Here is a 16,909-nt window from a genome sequence, read left to right as displayed (position 1 = left end):
ACTCATTTTTACAATAAAATTAAAATAATTTAACAATTTGATATTTTTCAACCATGGGCCTAATTGAAGCTCATTTAAAGGCCCATCGCATTTGGGACTGGAAGCCGATAATTGAAAGCTTGCTGATTAAATGGGCCACTCTCCGAAAAGCGTCACCGGGCCGGCCCAACATTAACGTGAACCACCGTGTGGTTTAAAAAAATAAGAACATGTAAAACCACAACAAAGTCGTCAATTTTGACATTCCCAGGAGAGGTAAAATTGTTAGATGATACAATATTAAACTTACTTACACTCACAAGATTCAATAAAAATCAAAATGAAAACGAGTCGAGCTAGAAAAAAAACAATTCTTTTCGATAAAATCAAATTCAAATTGGTTGGTCGATGGTATATATCCAAAAGCATTGAACATGTTTTTTTTTTTTTTTTACACATACACTATATTCAACTTAAATTATTATAAGATTACTAAAATAGAGATGGGAATAGTTTGGTAAATCATAAATTTCTTGACAAGTAGTTACAAAGAAGAAGAGATAACGAAGGAAGTGGTCTCAGAAAAATGAAAGATTATTCTTCCCCCAAGAATAGCAACAACATTAAATATATTTTCCCTTTTCATTTCTCAATTATTTCAAAGTTTCAAACCCATCTCATTGTATTAATATCTGAATCCACCATAAATAATAATTCTTTTGTAACAACTCATATATTTAATGTTGATATGAACTCTATGAGATGTAGACTATAGTAGAAGTACAAAGTTAGTGAAATTTGTACCAACTTTATCATTTTATGTACTACAACATACATTTAGATGAATAGTTGCAAGTACCCCATACCCAACTTTATTCTTCATCATAATGCACTACACTAATTAATTAAAGTAAACGTTTTTTTTCTTTAAATCTAGAAATAAATAACCATTAGACGATTCTATAGTTAGATTCATGTAGAAATTAGAATATTATTTTTCTTTTTTCTCAATGTAGATTTGTGTGAAAATAAAGGAAATCTTCTAAACTAATCAACATAATTTTCATAACACTTTGGCTATTTGATAAGATGTCAATTTCGTTGGATATGATGTAAACTCGAACGGCCGCCATTGATAAATACTCACAAGTGTCCATTTTGGTTGGTGTTGGTGTAAATCAATTTTTTGTTATTTGTTTGTTTGTTCAAATAAATTACGATGAACACCACAAATAAATTTAATACCACATGACATTTTATTTCAAACCTTGAATTTTTAAACCCAGTATAATTTAAACTCAAATTCAAAATCCAAATTGATATTAAAAAACATATCATAAAATGTAATGTATTTTAACCTACTTTTCATATTAAAATTTTGAAAATACATTTTATATTCTTCTATCTACTGTCTTTTGTTTTTGTTTTTTTGAATATGATTAATTTGAATGTTTTGAAACAATAATGGAATAAGCATACAAGTGGTTGTAAATGCATAATTTAGGGTTTAGAATGATGTTGCCAATGAATAGTTAAAAGGTCGTGGTTTGTTTCCTTGTCGACGATTATCCATATTTCTTGATTGAATAGCTAATTTAACTCGGTTGGTCATTTGATCTAGTTCTCTACTTTCGTGGCATTTAAATAAAGTTTCGTTCTAAAAAATATTTATCTTCAACGTCATGTAACTTGGGTACATGTTCATGTTAATACAAATATATTATAAGCGTAAGCTATATATATTAATGTGTTTAGGGTTTATGTTAAAAACTAAGCAACTTAGAGAAAGTAGAAAAAAATGCTATCATTATCAAATTTTAAGAATATAAGATATGTTTTGGTTGACGATTTAAATTTTATTTTATGTGTTTTTAAATTTATAATCTAGATATTGTATTTTTAAATAAATTTATATGTTATAAGATATAGTTATGCAATTACAATAATAGAGTAACTATATAAGAAAAATTAGTATAAAAACAATTTCATAAATTAATTAATAGTAATTTATAGTCAAACTATTATTGAGTTGATAAGTACACCTTGTTAGTTTAATTGCCTATAAACATAATCAATTACATTAAAATCGTCTTTAAATAAGAATCTAATTTCAAGATGCATAACCAAACACATAATTAAAAGGGAAAAAAATCCATCTATGTTTTTTCTTAAATTTGTTATTTTCAGATTTTCTATCTAACAAATCATTAAAGATCCATTCTAATGTGCATTTGTATACAATCAAGTAATGAGTTGAAAAGAGTGGAATAAAATTTAAATTTATGTTACCCTAATAAAATTTTAGCAATAAATTAAATTGATAACTTACCTAATTAAAGGGGTGTTAATTAGTTTGTGTAGAAGTTTACATATCACTTAAATAGTTGAAAGAAACAAAGTCAATTTTCTTTTTTCCATTATGGTTGTTAATTCACTAATTAATTCTGAAATAAAAAAAATAAAATAGATTTTATCCAATACCCATTATCTCTAAATATAGATTTATTATTGTTTGAAATGAAAATCTGGAAAACAAAAAGAAAAACAAGAAGAAAATGAGATATTAACAAAAATAGGTTTGGTTTGGTGAGTCAATAAATAGAGTCTTCGATCTTATCTATTAGTAAATAAATTTTTGTTTTGAAAGGATTATGACGTCATTAACAGCCCACAGATAAATAGCCCAAAAAGATAAAAATTAAATTCCACGAATATTCAAACCTTTCTCTCTACAAAACCTCCAATCAAAAAGATTCGATTTTATATGCGACGCCACGACTTCGACCAATCCCATCTCTCTCTCTAGAATCCTCCATTCATCTCTCTCTCTCTCTCTCTCTCTCTCTCTCTCTCTCTCTCTCTCTCTCTCTCTCTAAAAACCTCCATTAATCTAATATTCATTCTCTCTTCTTCATCTCTTATTTATTGTCTTTAAGAAGTTTATTCCTTTTCTTGATTCTACAGATTCCATTATTCGCCTTTCCAGTTCTTTCTCATTGGCTTACTTCGGATTTTTCTATGTTCTATTTCCATCCAACCCACCCATTTCTTCCTTAAATAAACCCTTTTATTCGTTTCGTTTTTCCAAAATCAACCATGGATTTCGTCGATAATTTTCTGGATATTCGAGTCGGATTGGATTTGAGTAACTATGCTGATGCTTTGGATCGAGAACGACAAAAAATTCAAGTCTTCCACCGAGAACTTCCCCTCTGTTTGGAGCTCGTCACTAGAGGTAATTTCACCGGAATTTATGGAGTTTTTGGGATTGTTCTTCATTTTATTTTTCTCGTTTTTTTTTTTTATAAAATTTTTGTGGGTTTTCTTTTTCGTAGCTATTGATTCTTGCCGGCAGCAGTTGTCTGGGGTGTCGACAGAGAGCTCCGAACATACATCAAGCGATCGCCCTGTTTTGGAGGAGTTTATTCCTATTAACAAACCTTGTGTGAATTCCCATTTTGAAATTGAAGAAGATGAACAATCAAAACCCGGGAAAATTGAATTGGGTCGATCGGATTGGCTCAAATCGGCTCAGCTTTGGAATCAATCGCCAGATCCTCCGATTACAGAGGTAAGAATTCATCATCATTACTCCGTTTTGCTCTGTTTAGCATCGGAGACGATGAACGAGAATTTTCATGTGTGAGATTTGTTCTTTTTTTATAGGATGTTGCTAAGGAAACGACGTCGTCGGTTGTTGAGGTCAAAAAAAATGGCGGTGGCGGTGCTTTTCAACCATTTGAAAAAACAACTCCACTGAAAACAGAGACGGCTGTGGTAGTCGGTAAAACGGCCGGTTCTTCTCCAATTCCGGAGGCAACAACGAGTTCGACGGCGGAAACCGCTTCCAAATGTGGCGGAGGAACTACTAAACGAGAAGATAAGGAATCTCAGAGTCAAAGAAAACAGAGGCGGTGCTGGTCGTCAGAGTTACACCGGCGATTCGTTCACGCCCTTCAACAGCTCGGCGGTCCTCACGGTACCAAAAAATATCTAAATTCTTTCTTCAATTTTTGTTTTATTTTTGAAATGAATTATTCTAATTAATTTGTTCAATTACAGTTGCTACACCAAAACAAATCAGGGAGTTAATGAAGGTCGATGGACTCACTAACGATGAAGTCAAAAGCCATTTACAGGTTCATATCCGATTAATTTAAAATGAAAATTTCCTTTTCTTTTTGTTAATTCAAATCAAAAGTTTGATTTTTATATTGTTAACTTAATCTCACAGAAGTACCGATTGCACGCAAGGAGACCAACAAATTCAGCAATGCAAGACAGCGGCAGCTCATCGGCGCCGCAGCAATTCGTGGTGGTTGGAAGCATATGGGTTCCACCACCACCTCCACCGAAATACACGGTGGCAACGACAGCAAAAGGGAGAAATGGGATTTATGCTCCGGTGGCGACGGCGGTAGGACGGCAGACGACGGCAGAGGAAGGGAAGGCGAGCCACAGCGGAGGAATGGTTCATTCAAATTCGCCGGCGACGTCTTCCTGCACCCATACCACTACAAATTCGCCCTCCGCGGTGTAGGAATTTTGTTTATTAAAATTATGGTAAAATGTTGGATAAAAATTTTGTAAGTACAATGAAATATCGATAAAGGCATGTGATATACATAAGATTTTCACGTGAAGTTGGTACCCATTTTTGGATTTAGGGAATCATATTCTTTGTCCTTTCCAAGTCTTGTCTATCAATCCAAAAATATTATTGCTTCAATTAAATTTCTGACCGAGCTTGACTACACCATTTTATTAGAACTAGTGACTTCAAATCTTTTTAGTTTTTTTTCTAAATTTCTAATTTTAACTAACTGTTCAAATTTGTCTAAATTACATAGAGTTAGAAAAGAAAAAAAAATCAATCCATCAACCCAACATGTTAAGTTGGATTGACCATTACCCTTAATATTTTGAGTTTGTTTATAATTTTCCTTTAAACCTTCTTTATGTACACATCTAAGGTTTATAAATTGGTGTTTGAAAATTTTGATCATTTCTCGCAACGTAAAAATAACACATTGACATATCTTGTTTTAGATTCAAATTTTTGGAAAATGTATAGTAGAATCAAAATTATGTTTGATACAAATATAAGTTTATGAATTTTCAAGATGTAGCAATTAAACTTTCAAACTATGAATATCTTTCTTTTTTTCGTCAACTTTACTCAATTAACATTCATACACATTCAATTAATTACTTCCATGACACTAATTTATTTATTTTACTATCTAATTTTCTATCAATGTTTTAAATTATTGAGGGTCCGTTTAGTAACGATTCCGTTTCCTATTTTTGTTTCTAATTTTTTAAGAAACGAATGTATTTGATAACGTTCTCTGTTTCTCATTCTCAAAATAATTAAAGACATTCCTAAAAAGTTAAGGAATTTGTGGGAACAAAAAGAAAAAAAAAAGAAAAGCTTCTCTTGTCTTGTTTCTCTTTATTCTAATATTTCGTGCTGGGAAATATCAAACACATTTTGGGCTAGGGGAGAGGAAAATTATGAGCTTTATGTCCTCAAAAATATCGGAGAAAAAAAAAAGAAACAAAAACGAAAAATCGAAAATATAGTGTTGGAAAATATCAAACACATTTTTATTTTTTGTACTAAAAAAAATAAACAAAGAAAAAGAAATAGAAAACGAAGAACAACGTTACCAAACTGGAACTGAGTTGTCAACAATAACTCGATAATTGTATGTGGGTTTCATATTATTTTTTCTAAGTTACGTTTCTAGAATTTAATTAAAAATTCAAATGTAAAGGTGATATAAAATTCCAAAGAAAAAAAAAGAGAATTTAACAAAAAGTCATTACTATCTAATCAACATGAAAATATCTAAGTGAGGGTGATTTCTAATTTAATGTGAAAAAAAAAATAAATGTTTGACTCATTATTAACAAGAGATTTAGTCACAATTTTTTAAAGTATGATCTAAATGAGAATCTTATCTAACTCATAAGATTAATAAATATATTGTTTGGGAAGAATTGTCTTACCATACGATTACTCAAATTTCTATATACATGATTTTATTTTCCTATTTTCAAACAACTTTAATTAATTGAATAATTGTTGAAAATTCAATGATGGTTGAAGTAAGGATAAAATTATTTAATTGCTATCTATCTTTTCCATAAACTATAAAATATTAATAAGTAAATCCTCCATTTCATAATGATTTTTTTTTTTTAATTTTCTAATTAATTCAAATACTTTCTTAAAAGAAAATTACAATCATCGATTAAACAAACACAATTTTTAGAAAATCTAAATAAACTAAATAAATTAAAATTTCAAAAACTAAGTTGGATTTTAAAACCTATAAAAGCTAAGAATTCATTTTTTTTATTTAAAATAAATAAAAACCAAGATAAACGGTTACCAATCAAGACTAGTTATAAAAAGGACTTAAAACATAATTTTGATAGTGTTATCTCATTTTTAATATAATAACTTTTCAAATAGTTTAACACTATATTAGGTAAATGAGTTGAACCACGTATCTTTTTATCGATATTACATATTCAGATTATGTCAATCAAACTATGATACGTAGAGGTATAATATAAGAGAAAAGTGGTTAGTTAAAAAGTCAAAAAAAATTAAAACTTATAGATCGATATCTTTTATCTTTTCTTTTAAGACAAGATTTCCAACTTATTACTTACTTCTTCTCATAAAGATTAACATCCCACTAAACCCACCACCCAAAAATAATATATATATACATCACTTCTATTGCTAAATGTTGTCATTTTTCATTGTACTATGAGAGAGATGGGTTTTTTTTCTTACTACAATAGGTTCAAGAAGAAATGTACAAAATATGTAGGATTTAACATGTAATTAACAACACCCTCTTAATTTAAGCATTCATCTCTACATCATTCATAATCGAAACTAAGTCATTACAAAGCTCAAATGATAGTTATATATATATATATATATATAGAAATTCAAACACACATTAAAATATGTCAAGATATTATGTTGTTTTTTTTTTTTGGTTACTTTACTATTTTTTCAAGAGAGACACTATGGTGTCATAGTGGTGTAATTTGACCTAATCTAACATTTTATTTTAAAAAAGGAGTCTGTCTATCCCTTTTTTCATTTCAAAAATTTCACCCACTTGAAAATTATTAGTGATTTTTTTTTTTAATGTCTTTGTAATGTATTTATATAGAAAATATATATATCAAAAGTATTTGATTCATTTTTAATATCCATCAAAAACCCAACTTTTTGGTTATATTATGAGTTTTGATTCTCCAAACTTTCTTTCATAATTCACTTTTTTTTTTCTTTCTTCTCCAAAATGAAACTTTTGCCTATTTTTAAATATAAAGAATGTATTTCAATTTTCTTACACATATAAAATAAAATAAAACAAAACATTTTCACATGCAAATCTAAAATTGGATCCAACTTTTTTTCCAAATTAGTCATAATGTCTTTTTGGCGTTATATTCAACTGTTCACACGTGTGGTGCAACTTTTGAATAGTCAAACTATCTATTCATCTTTATCTAAAATTTAATTCACATTTCAATACTGCCTTTATTTGGTATGGTCATTTAAATTGTTTTTATTTATCATTAAATTTGGCCTTTTGTTTTTTTGTTTTTATTTTAAAAACCAAAAACTATTTTTAGTTTCTTACAATTTGGGAAACTACAATCTCATTAATTCCCATCAAATGGATTAACTATTAAAATTTGAATTTGAAGAGCCATTTTATTAAATTGGATCCAAATATTTCTTTAAATATATCAAAACTATTATAAATATTTATAAAATATAATAAAATTTTAGATTTTAATAAATATGATTATTTAAAAAATATAATTCAAAAATTTAGTATATGTTATAATATTTTAGTTCATTTTGAATTATATTTAAAAATGTTACGAGGTGTGATGCAAATTTTGAGAGTGAAATTTTGGACTCCCTTGTATGCAAATTAAACAAATATCAGAACCATATTTTTTTTTTCATTATATATGAAGAAAACATTTTTTTCTTTTGTAAAAGTATCCTATTTAGCAATTATTGATTGCATGATAATGAATTTTGAAAGATAGTGTATTAACTAGGATAGGTTTGGTAAAGTTTTATTTTTTGTTTTTGTTTTTAAAAAATAAATTTATAAACACTATTTTTAACTCTAATTTTCTCTCTTTATTATATATAATTTATTAAAGTTAAAATTCTATTTAAAATTTCACTAAGAATTCAATGAAAATGAAATAGATTTAAATTTTGAAAATAAAAAACAAAAAGAGAGACATTAATTTTTTTCTGTCTTTTTGGAAAAACATTATCAACTATGTGCTAATTTATTGTCATCCTCTTATTTTTATTTTAGAACGTGACATTAAGAAGAAAAAAAAAGTAGACTTTTCCTCGACAAATACAGATTTCTTGCTAAAGAAGAATATTATCTTTTCATTGAAGTAGGAGACAATTTTAAGACTTTAAATTTGGTTTCTCTTTATAAACAAATATATTATTTTTTACATGAGAGAGAAAATTCTAAAAGTGAAAAAATAGCTCACCTAAATTTTGGACCCATTCATTTAGATTTATATTAATATTCTCTGTATAAACAGAAACTAATTGGAAAAAAAATACATCTTGATTATTTGTTAATGAGTGAAAATGCATCCTAAAATGTATATTATACCTAAAAATGATTGGTTCACAAGATAGAATCTTTTTAATTTTATATTAATTAATTAATTAAATTATCATGTACTATTCTCTTCATATTGCTATAGTTGGGGTCTACAACTATATAACATGATCATTACCTTCTTAATTATGTTAGCATGGGTTGTCACATTGTTTAAAAATAATAATAATAGGAATTTGATAAGATAGGTTTGTATATATTTGATTATCTATTTCTTCTTGATAATCTTTTTGAACTCATGTGATATGTAATTGATATTTTAAAATTCATAAGTCAAAGGTTACTCTTAGTATTTTCACGTGGAAGCTCTTAGTTAACTAAAAAAAAAGGTAGAAGATTGGTAAGTAGATTAAAATATATACTTTAAAATAGGTGAATCCAACAAAATCTTATAAACTATTTTAAAATACTTTTGAAGTCGAGCGATTTTTTTTTATGTATATTTTCTAAATATATATTTTTATGATAAAGTCAAACGTGCATGAACCATGAAATGAATTTTTTTTAGAAATAGTAATACACAAAATTTTCTTTTCTCTCTTAATTGATAGAAGAAATAGAGGAATGAAATTTCTAACTTAAAAAGTAACAATTGTTCGAAGTAGTTTAAATTGATTGACGTTAATGAATGGATGGAAAAAGACTTTAATCTAACATTCATGTTTTTGAAGAAAAAGAGAAATATAAAGATAAGAAAAGGTATTTGTGATTCTCACTCAAGTCATTGTCAATATAATAAACTTTTTTTTTATATTAAAAGTAGATAATTAAATTGGTGAATTAATGATATTATATTTTGTATATGATTTAGAAGAAGGTGGAGTGAAAAGGAAAAGTAAAGAAAAAGAAAAAGGTTTGTTTTGGATTGGTTTGGTTTGGTTTTATAAATTAAATGTGGTGTCTTCTCAAAATGTCCAAAACTACAAAATTTGGTCCCAAACCCAACACCAAACGACCAAACACACTATATTCTTAAACTCTTTAATAATAAATAAATAAATATTCGTAAAACATATTAAAATATTTATAAAATATAACGAAATTTGATTAGTTTTATAATTGATTTCATTCCATTTTTATTTTTTTTACTTTAAAAATAAAAATTTTAAGACATTTAAGAGTAAGAATATATGTACGTATTTTAATTAAAAAATAATATTCTAATTTTATTAAGCGAATATTATAGAATCGTCCATGATTAATATTTATATCTCATATTTATAATTGATATCTACGATTAAATCAAACATAATTTAATAGACTTGAATATCAAAAACGAAGATTAGACATTCAAATTCTTTCCCTACTCTTAAGACAAACTTTAACAAACCTCTTAGAAAGATAACTTAGGAAATTAAAATATTAGTTTTTCTTATTTCCAATATGGATGCATTTTATCAGTGGGAATGAGTGGTACTTCCAAAGAGAGTCCATGTTAAGGATTAAGGAATATGCCCTTCTTCTTAGGGCTGAGTTAATAATAAACAATAATGCAACCTTTGACAGCTTGAAATCTTTGATGAAATAATCAACAATGACAAATATTAACATTTTTTCCCTCTTATTTAACTCTCTATATTATCTAAAATAGTTATTAAAAATATATATAGATATATATTTGAAGCCAAAAAAGGATATATAAGTAAGTAAAGACGAAATTTCCAAAACAGCATCTTAGTGGTTTTGTTAATGATGTGATGGCGTCTTGGTCCGAATATTCCACAATGGTTTTCATAATATCCTTTTTTCTTTTTTCTTTTTTTAAATTTTTTAAATTTTTCTTTGGTCTAATTTTATTTAATTAATTTTAGAATATTCCTTTTTCTCTAGAATTTATTACATTATCTTTTTTAAAAAAAATTGAGAAGGCCCACAACAACCTCAAGAATCTTGCATTGTCGAAGATTCCCCACAATCAGATCTATATTAAAATGCATGGGACCCTTCCTTCTAATAATTTACGAATCTAAAACACAACCACTTCAATTCAATCTCCACCCTACATTTCTTCATCCGACGGTGAATAATTAGACGACCGTGGTTTAGATATATGGCTCACACACAGAAGACGATGGTGTGGATAAGTTCGAGGAGGATAGATAGTGACCTTTGAGGGACATAAAAGGCCAAATGACTTTTGAAGGGGGCCTTTAATTTCTTTGCCTTGGGGACCTTTTCCTTTTTTCTTTTTAGAAACATTACATATACAAAATGACGACGTTGCATGCTGTTACTTTATGAGTAAATTTTTCGCATTTGGAAAACACGAATTCGAAGGAATATTCTTTTCTTGTATTTGGTGGTGGCCTAACTTATACTTATACAGAGTATATATAAATGTAATCAGTTGAAACATTCTATGTTATTTGGGTTTTTTAAGATCATAGGATCCATGTTGTTTGTATATGTTTATATATGCATGTAAAAGAATAGTGTTTTTGTTGAAATTATCACTTGATTTAATTAGTGTTTTCATGAATTTAGTTGATTTGTTTTTTTTTTTTTTTGTTAAGAAATATAAATATAAAAAATAAAAATAAGAAAACAAAAACCAATCATTTTTTTGAAAGAAAGGAAAACAGAAATAATTTCAGAGTTTGCATAATGTATATATGAAGAAGAAAATGAGGAAGAAGAGTTCGTATTGTTGACAATTTTGAACAACAACATTCCGTTGGTCATGGAAAGGTTACTTAGACAACAAGTCTCACAAAATGACATTATAATATGATATGTTTGACCAAAATGGTGGACTACAAATTAAAGAAAAAGGGAATTAATATGAAACGATTACTATTATTCAAATTTGGGTCGGTTTTCTTTTCTCTTTTCAAATTAATTTTTATTATTATTTGGAGTGGATGATTGGGGTATAACTTTGAGCTATCCAATAATAAACATATGTATAATTTAGGCATGATTGATAACAAATCAAAATCCTTAAAGTCGGTGACCTAAATAAAGTGGTTTGCATTTAATCCGCAATTATAAATTTGTATTTCAATGGCATGCCCTTCATGTTTATATAGATTTCTTGAAATTCAATTTTGAAGCAAAAAAAAAAAAAAAAAAAAAATAATTAAGTCGATATTTGATTTATGATATTATCTACGTGTTATTAAAAATAAAACAAATTTCATATATATTTACGAGTGAAATAAATAACAAAACCATTTAGATATCATGAGTGGTTTTTGGAAGGTTGATTTATTGATATTTTAGGCCATATCTACGACAAAATACAATGGAAAAGGTATTGATTTTTTTAATAATTTATTTGTTTTTTTATTGATAGCGATGATCTTTAATGAGTTATCACCTACATATATATCAAAGTTTTAAAAATTATCGATGTAAATATTATTGGGTCAACTTTATAACGGTAGAAATATCAATAAATTATAAGCTCAATTACATTGTTTGAGAAGTTATATTATTTATAATTTATGTTAAACATAATTTATTCTTGATATAATGGAAGTGTTTGCTTCAATGTCAAACTGGCTATGATAGAAGGAAAGACCTTAAATTTAATATCCTATTAAAAACATATGCATCAATCAATAAGACGAATATTAATCACCTAAACGCTAAAAGGCATCAACTTCCTTTGATGAATTTGGTTGAGGATGAGAGCTAATTACATTCACAAACCTGTCCAAGTACATCCACCTTTCCATTTTTGGACCTCTTAAATTGCCAATGGCCACTAATTAAACAAAACTGATCTTCAAACTTCGTTGATGACATTAATTAAAAACCAATTAACTAAACCTTCATTGAGCCGATCAAATTAAGCAAAGCACAAACCACTTTGTTTATGTTCTAAAAGCCATGTCCTATGGCATTCTCACACAACCACATTATCTCTTTGAAAGACTTTGAAAGAGATGATAATATAATATTTGCTTGAGTTCTTTTTTATCTAAGGACCATTTTCTCGTCCAAGTTCATTTTCAAAACTCTTCTTTGGTTTGCTAAGAATATCAAATGGTTGTAATCTCAAAGATAATGTGCAAAACAGTAGACTTCCCATTTGTGGTACAAAATTAATCTACATTTTTCTTATAAAGAAAGAAAAAGAAAAGGGAAAAGGAAAGAATCTGAATCTAAATCTAAATCTGAATCTGAGTGGAAGAATCTATTCCCACCCATCAGATGATTATTGGGGCAGAGTTACTAATGGAATAATCGTGATTAGTGTAGAAGGTGAGTGTAGATTGTCCTTGAAGACATGTGGGAGGAGTTTGGTCATGTAAAAGGAAGTTGGGCAGAGATTTATTTGGACTATGTTTTCAATCCTATGGGCCAGAACTCCTTTAGACATCACTAGAATGAAGCCCATAGGTCATTCTGTTTTCTCATTCCTAGTTCAAACACTCTCCTATAACCAAAAAGAGTAAAACATTATGTACACTGTAAATAATCTCTAGAGGACAGTCCGTGGATGAGAAGATTGTTGACTTGTTCACATGTAAGATATGGAGGGGGTTGAATGCTAGTTCAGAGAAGTGAAAAGTAGAAATCTTTCCTTTACTATGAAACCGATTAATGCTGGAAAAAAAACCAGGCTTCACTAGATTCCATCATCATGAATAAATTGTATACATTCAAAAGGTGAGTTTTCATTATTGAAAAACCAGGTACTCACGCTTGATCTGAAGATGGAGAAATGTTAAGTGGTACCCCAGGTGTAGGCTCCAAGACAACTGCCTCTGGAAGCTCCCTTGACAATAATTCCTGCATTACATTGAATTAATAAGGATTTAACAAAGCTTTCTAACGTTTATTGTGCAGTATCAGAGTAGAGAGTAAAAAAGTGGAAGAATCAACTCCCACAATATCGTTGAAGAAAAAGTTCATCCAAAATGGAGGGGACATTTCAGCCTTTCTCACTCATTCAACCATGTGCAAGTGTATAGGCCACCTTGAAAATCCCAATTAATCTAACTGGACAACCACCATGTCATATATAACACATGGATATCAATAAAACTAGTATATTAAATCCTAGATCAGTGACCCTTTATTATATCCATGACCCTTGATCATTAAGCCATACGGTTATTTGATAAGTGTAATAAGATTGTGAAATCAACATTCTAATTATAAATCAGTGTCTAGGTCATTTTGTTGTACACAACTTGATTTTCATTCAACTTCATCCGCTTCTAACCTAAGAAAGAAATAAATCAAAGTTTCCTGGAAACCTACAAACCATCATGCAAAGTTCAAGTATGGCTGTTGAAGATCTTACAACACAACATTAGTATTTGAGAGATTGTCCTCGGGCTAAGGAGTGTCCATAGAATATTATCATATTCATAATGGCTGTGATTAAAGTAAACATTAACCTTGAAAGATCCAATTGTCCCTTCCGCACTGATTAAGCTTGCAAGAAGCCCTTTGCTATCCATATCTCCATTATTCATTGGCACGATGAATCTGAAAGATGACAAGGAAGGATAATTTGATAGGAGATAAATATTTTAAAGCTATTATGGGCAGATTAGTTATTCGCTAGGGAGTTTAGATGGTTATGAACTTCTGCATAAAGTAGATCACCAAGGTTAAAGGTTACTAGGTTAATCATATTACAGCTCTGGTCCTGGAAGAGAGAGAGCCTCTCGAATGCTCAGCCCTTTGTAATTTTCTTTGAAATTTTAATACATTTCATCACCAATTTTCTTGATTTTTAATCTCCAGTTTGGGGTTCTAACTTAAATATAGAGAAAACGAGATGCCTCCACCAAGTAGTGAATTTAAGGTAATGGAAGCATTCATACTTTGCATGCAGTAGCTTTGCAAGCTGAACTGCATCTTCTTGTCCAGAAACGAGAGTAAAATAGGGAAGAAGCTGCTTTATCACAGGTGTGATGACAATATCAGCCCTTTCTTTCCCCAAAAATTCCTTGTCGTAAGAGCAATGAGGTTCATAATAAAGAGTCAGCTGGCCTTGGGGAGAAACAACAAGATACCTGTATCAGATTTAATAAGATATGGAAACTAGATAATCGGGTTACTAAATACCATGTTCATCATGAAAACTATAATACTTCTTTAGTGGGATTAGCAATGTAGAAGATCAACAGTTTTACCCGTTCTCAGGACGCTGCCAAGGAGGACCTAGTACTGGTCCGGCAGTGGCTTTAATGAGTACTTGAGAACCATTTTTTGCTTCAACAACTGAACTCTGACCAGGTTCTAGATAAGTGACCTGGATATAACTAAAACTAGCCTTAGAACATTCACATATGAGGACAATGTGGTATATGAAATGCTTCCAGTAATAATCAGATCAAATTAGGTCGTCATACAACATTGAAATGAGAGGAAGGGAGGGCACGCAAAGGCAAAACATTCACTTATTAATATGCTCGTATATATAGCAAAAAATAAATTATTTTGCCCGATGCACCTCTGTTATCTCTTTAATCACTCTTTATCTCTGCCTCCATGCCTTGTACGTTGATGGTCCATCCAAACCAGAAGGAATGAACAAAAAGGTGGTAAATGGGGCATAATTAAAAAAAGGCCTTCTAACTACAGTAAAAACTCTCTTTCCCTCTCTATCTCTGTTTGACCAAATAAACCACAGCAACTTAGTACATGGTTGTGACTTTGAAATGGTTAAAATCACTTCAAAACATAACTCTAATCCCTCAAAATTCACTTAACGAGTTTAATTTTTCACTTTTAAACGCATTTTCTGTACTATTATAATAGATTTGAATGATTAAAATCATTTTCAAATGACAAAAGTGATTCTAACAGAGTCACTCCAAAACATATGATTTTAGCAATTTAGCCTTGAATGACAGCATAATTCAAACAAAGAGACAAAGCACAGCAGAATCTGCTTACATTGCTGAAAAGTGGATCCAACAGTGTCTTTGCATTTGGAGTTGCTATAACCTTTACATTTGGGGACTTCTTAGAGAGAGGCCTCAAGGTCTTCAAATGGCAGTGATCATCAAGGCTTTGTGTAATGAGCAAGCAGTCAAATTCAGGAAGTTCACTCAACTGCACTAAAGTTGCTCAAGTATCAGAATCAATTTATTAACAACATCACATAAATCAAACACCAAAATAATGCTTATAGCTATTCTGAAATCACCTGGAAATTCTTCAATATCTTCTTTGAGGCCTCATAAAGCCATGAGATACCAAAATCAAGACTACCAACCAAAATAGGATCTACCAAAATGCTTAATCCGCCCACTTCCCACAACCAACTATTTCCCTAAAACAAAAAGGGGGAAAGGGGGGGAGATTAATTCTACGCATTACATTCAAAATCAACGAAAATTTACCAAACCCAAGTCGATAAAACTAAGAACCCGCCTCCAGATAAGTTAGATTGAACGCATCAGTGGCAGAAACAGTCGCCCCATCAGCACTCTCTTCTGCAATCACAGCCGGAACAACCCTATTCGACCTGTAACGCAGCGTAAGGGCAACAGCAGCTTGTAGTCTCTAACTAAAAAGAAATGTAAAGAGATGCAGAAGAGAAGACCTGGAGATCGAGAGGTTCAGCAATGAACTGGAAGCTTTCAAAGTGGGATAACTCGTACGGGAAATTGAAAGGGTAAATGAAGAAGGGGAGAAAGCTCTTGTGGTGCTAAATGGTTTGCAGAAGCTTGTGCACTGTACAGCGGCCATTGCTGCTTCTCGTCCACTGCTACAGCTTCTTCCTGTCTTTCGCGCGAAATCGAGAAGACGAATAGTAATCTATCTATTTATTTGTATGGGTTTCCATTTCCACTAAATGTTCCATCAAAATTATGAACAATTCCATCAAAATTTTGTGTTCCTGATTTGGCCACTTGCCAGTTGCATGGTGGCTGTTGCCCTCCACACTTTGGATTAACTGTTTTTTGAAAATTTTATATCATTATATTTACAATGTTGAATTTAAAATTTAAAAGTTTGGTTGTGCATCTCTTAATTTCGAATTTAGGGTTTTTAACAAAGTTTAGGGTTTAAAAAATTTGTGTTTGAAGATTTAACTTAATTTGGTTGGACGTTTAAAACATTCTTATGCATTTCGTCAAATGGTGTAATTATAATTTATCATGTATCAAGTCTTGATAAAAGTGTGATGGATAATGTCCATCAAATTATTTAATCATAATTTGTCATGTCTCGAGTTCTCGTTGCCTGAGTGCACTTAATTATCATTTTTTTAAGTTTACTTTTTGTTGTTGTTAGCTAAT

At 29.7% G+C, this 16,909-nt stretch overlaps 2 protein-coding genes across 3 annotated transcripts; one reads left to right on the top strand and one right to left on the bottom strand.

Moving 5' to 3' along the window:
- The first annotated feature begins 2,701 nt into the window (after positions 1-2,701).
- Positions 2,702-4,622, top strand: LOC103489255 (transcription factor HHO2). Its single transcript, XM_008448337.3, has 5 exons — positions 2,702-3,214; positions 3,315-3,550; positions 3,646-3,958; positions 4,042-4,118; positions 4,214-4,622. Exons 1-5 carry the CDS (start codon positions 3,076-3,078, stop codon positions 4,517-4,519), a joined length of 1,071 nt encoding a protein of 356 aa, XP_008446559.2. The 5' UTR covers positions 2,702-3,075; the 3' UTR covers positions 4,520-4,622.
- Positions 4,623-13,209: 8,587 nt separating this feature from the next.
- Positions 13,210-16,467, bottom strand: LOC103489256 (uncharacterized). Of its 2 annotated transcripts, XM_008448339.3 has the most exons (8): positions 16,210-16,467; positions 16,038-16,131; positions 15,811-15,936; positions 15,558-15,716; positions 14,792-14,910; positions 14,480-14,671; positions 14,048-14,138; positions 13,210-13,433 (listed from the first exon to the last, which is right to left on the bottom strand). In XM_008448339.3, the coding sequence occupies exons 1-8, from the start codon at positions 16,353-16,355 to the stop codon at positions 13,341-13,343; spliced, it is 1,020 nt and encodes a 339-aa protein (XP_008446561.1). In that variant the 5' UTR covers positions 16,356-16,467; the 3' UTR covers positions 13,210-13,340. The 2 variants fall into 2 exon arrangements, with proteins under 2 accessions (XP_008446561.1, XP_050947045.1); XM_051091088.1 differs by lacking the exon at positions 14,480-14,671 and having other exon boundaries at positions 16,210-16,440.
- Between the last annotated feature and the right edge of the window lie 442 nt (positions 16,468-16,909).

Source organism: Cucumis melo, chromosome 10 (genome assembly GCF_025177605.1).
Source record: "Cucumis melo cultivar AY chromosome 10, USDA_Cmelo_AY_1.0, whole genome shotgun sequence".
In the NCBI taxonomy this organism is placed as follows: Eukaryota; Viridiplantae; Streptophyta; class Magnoliopsida; order Cucurbitales; family Cucurbitaceae; genus Cucumis; species Cucumis melo.
This window is presented reverse-complemented; position numbering and strand designations above follow the sequence as displayed.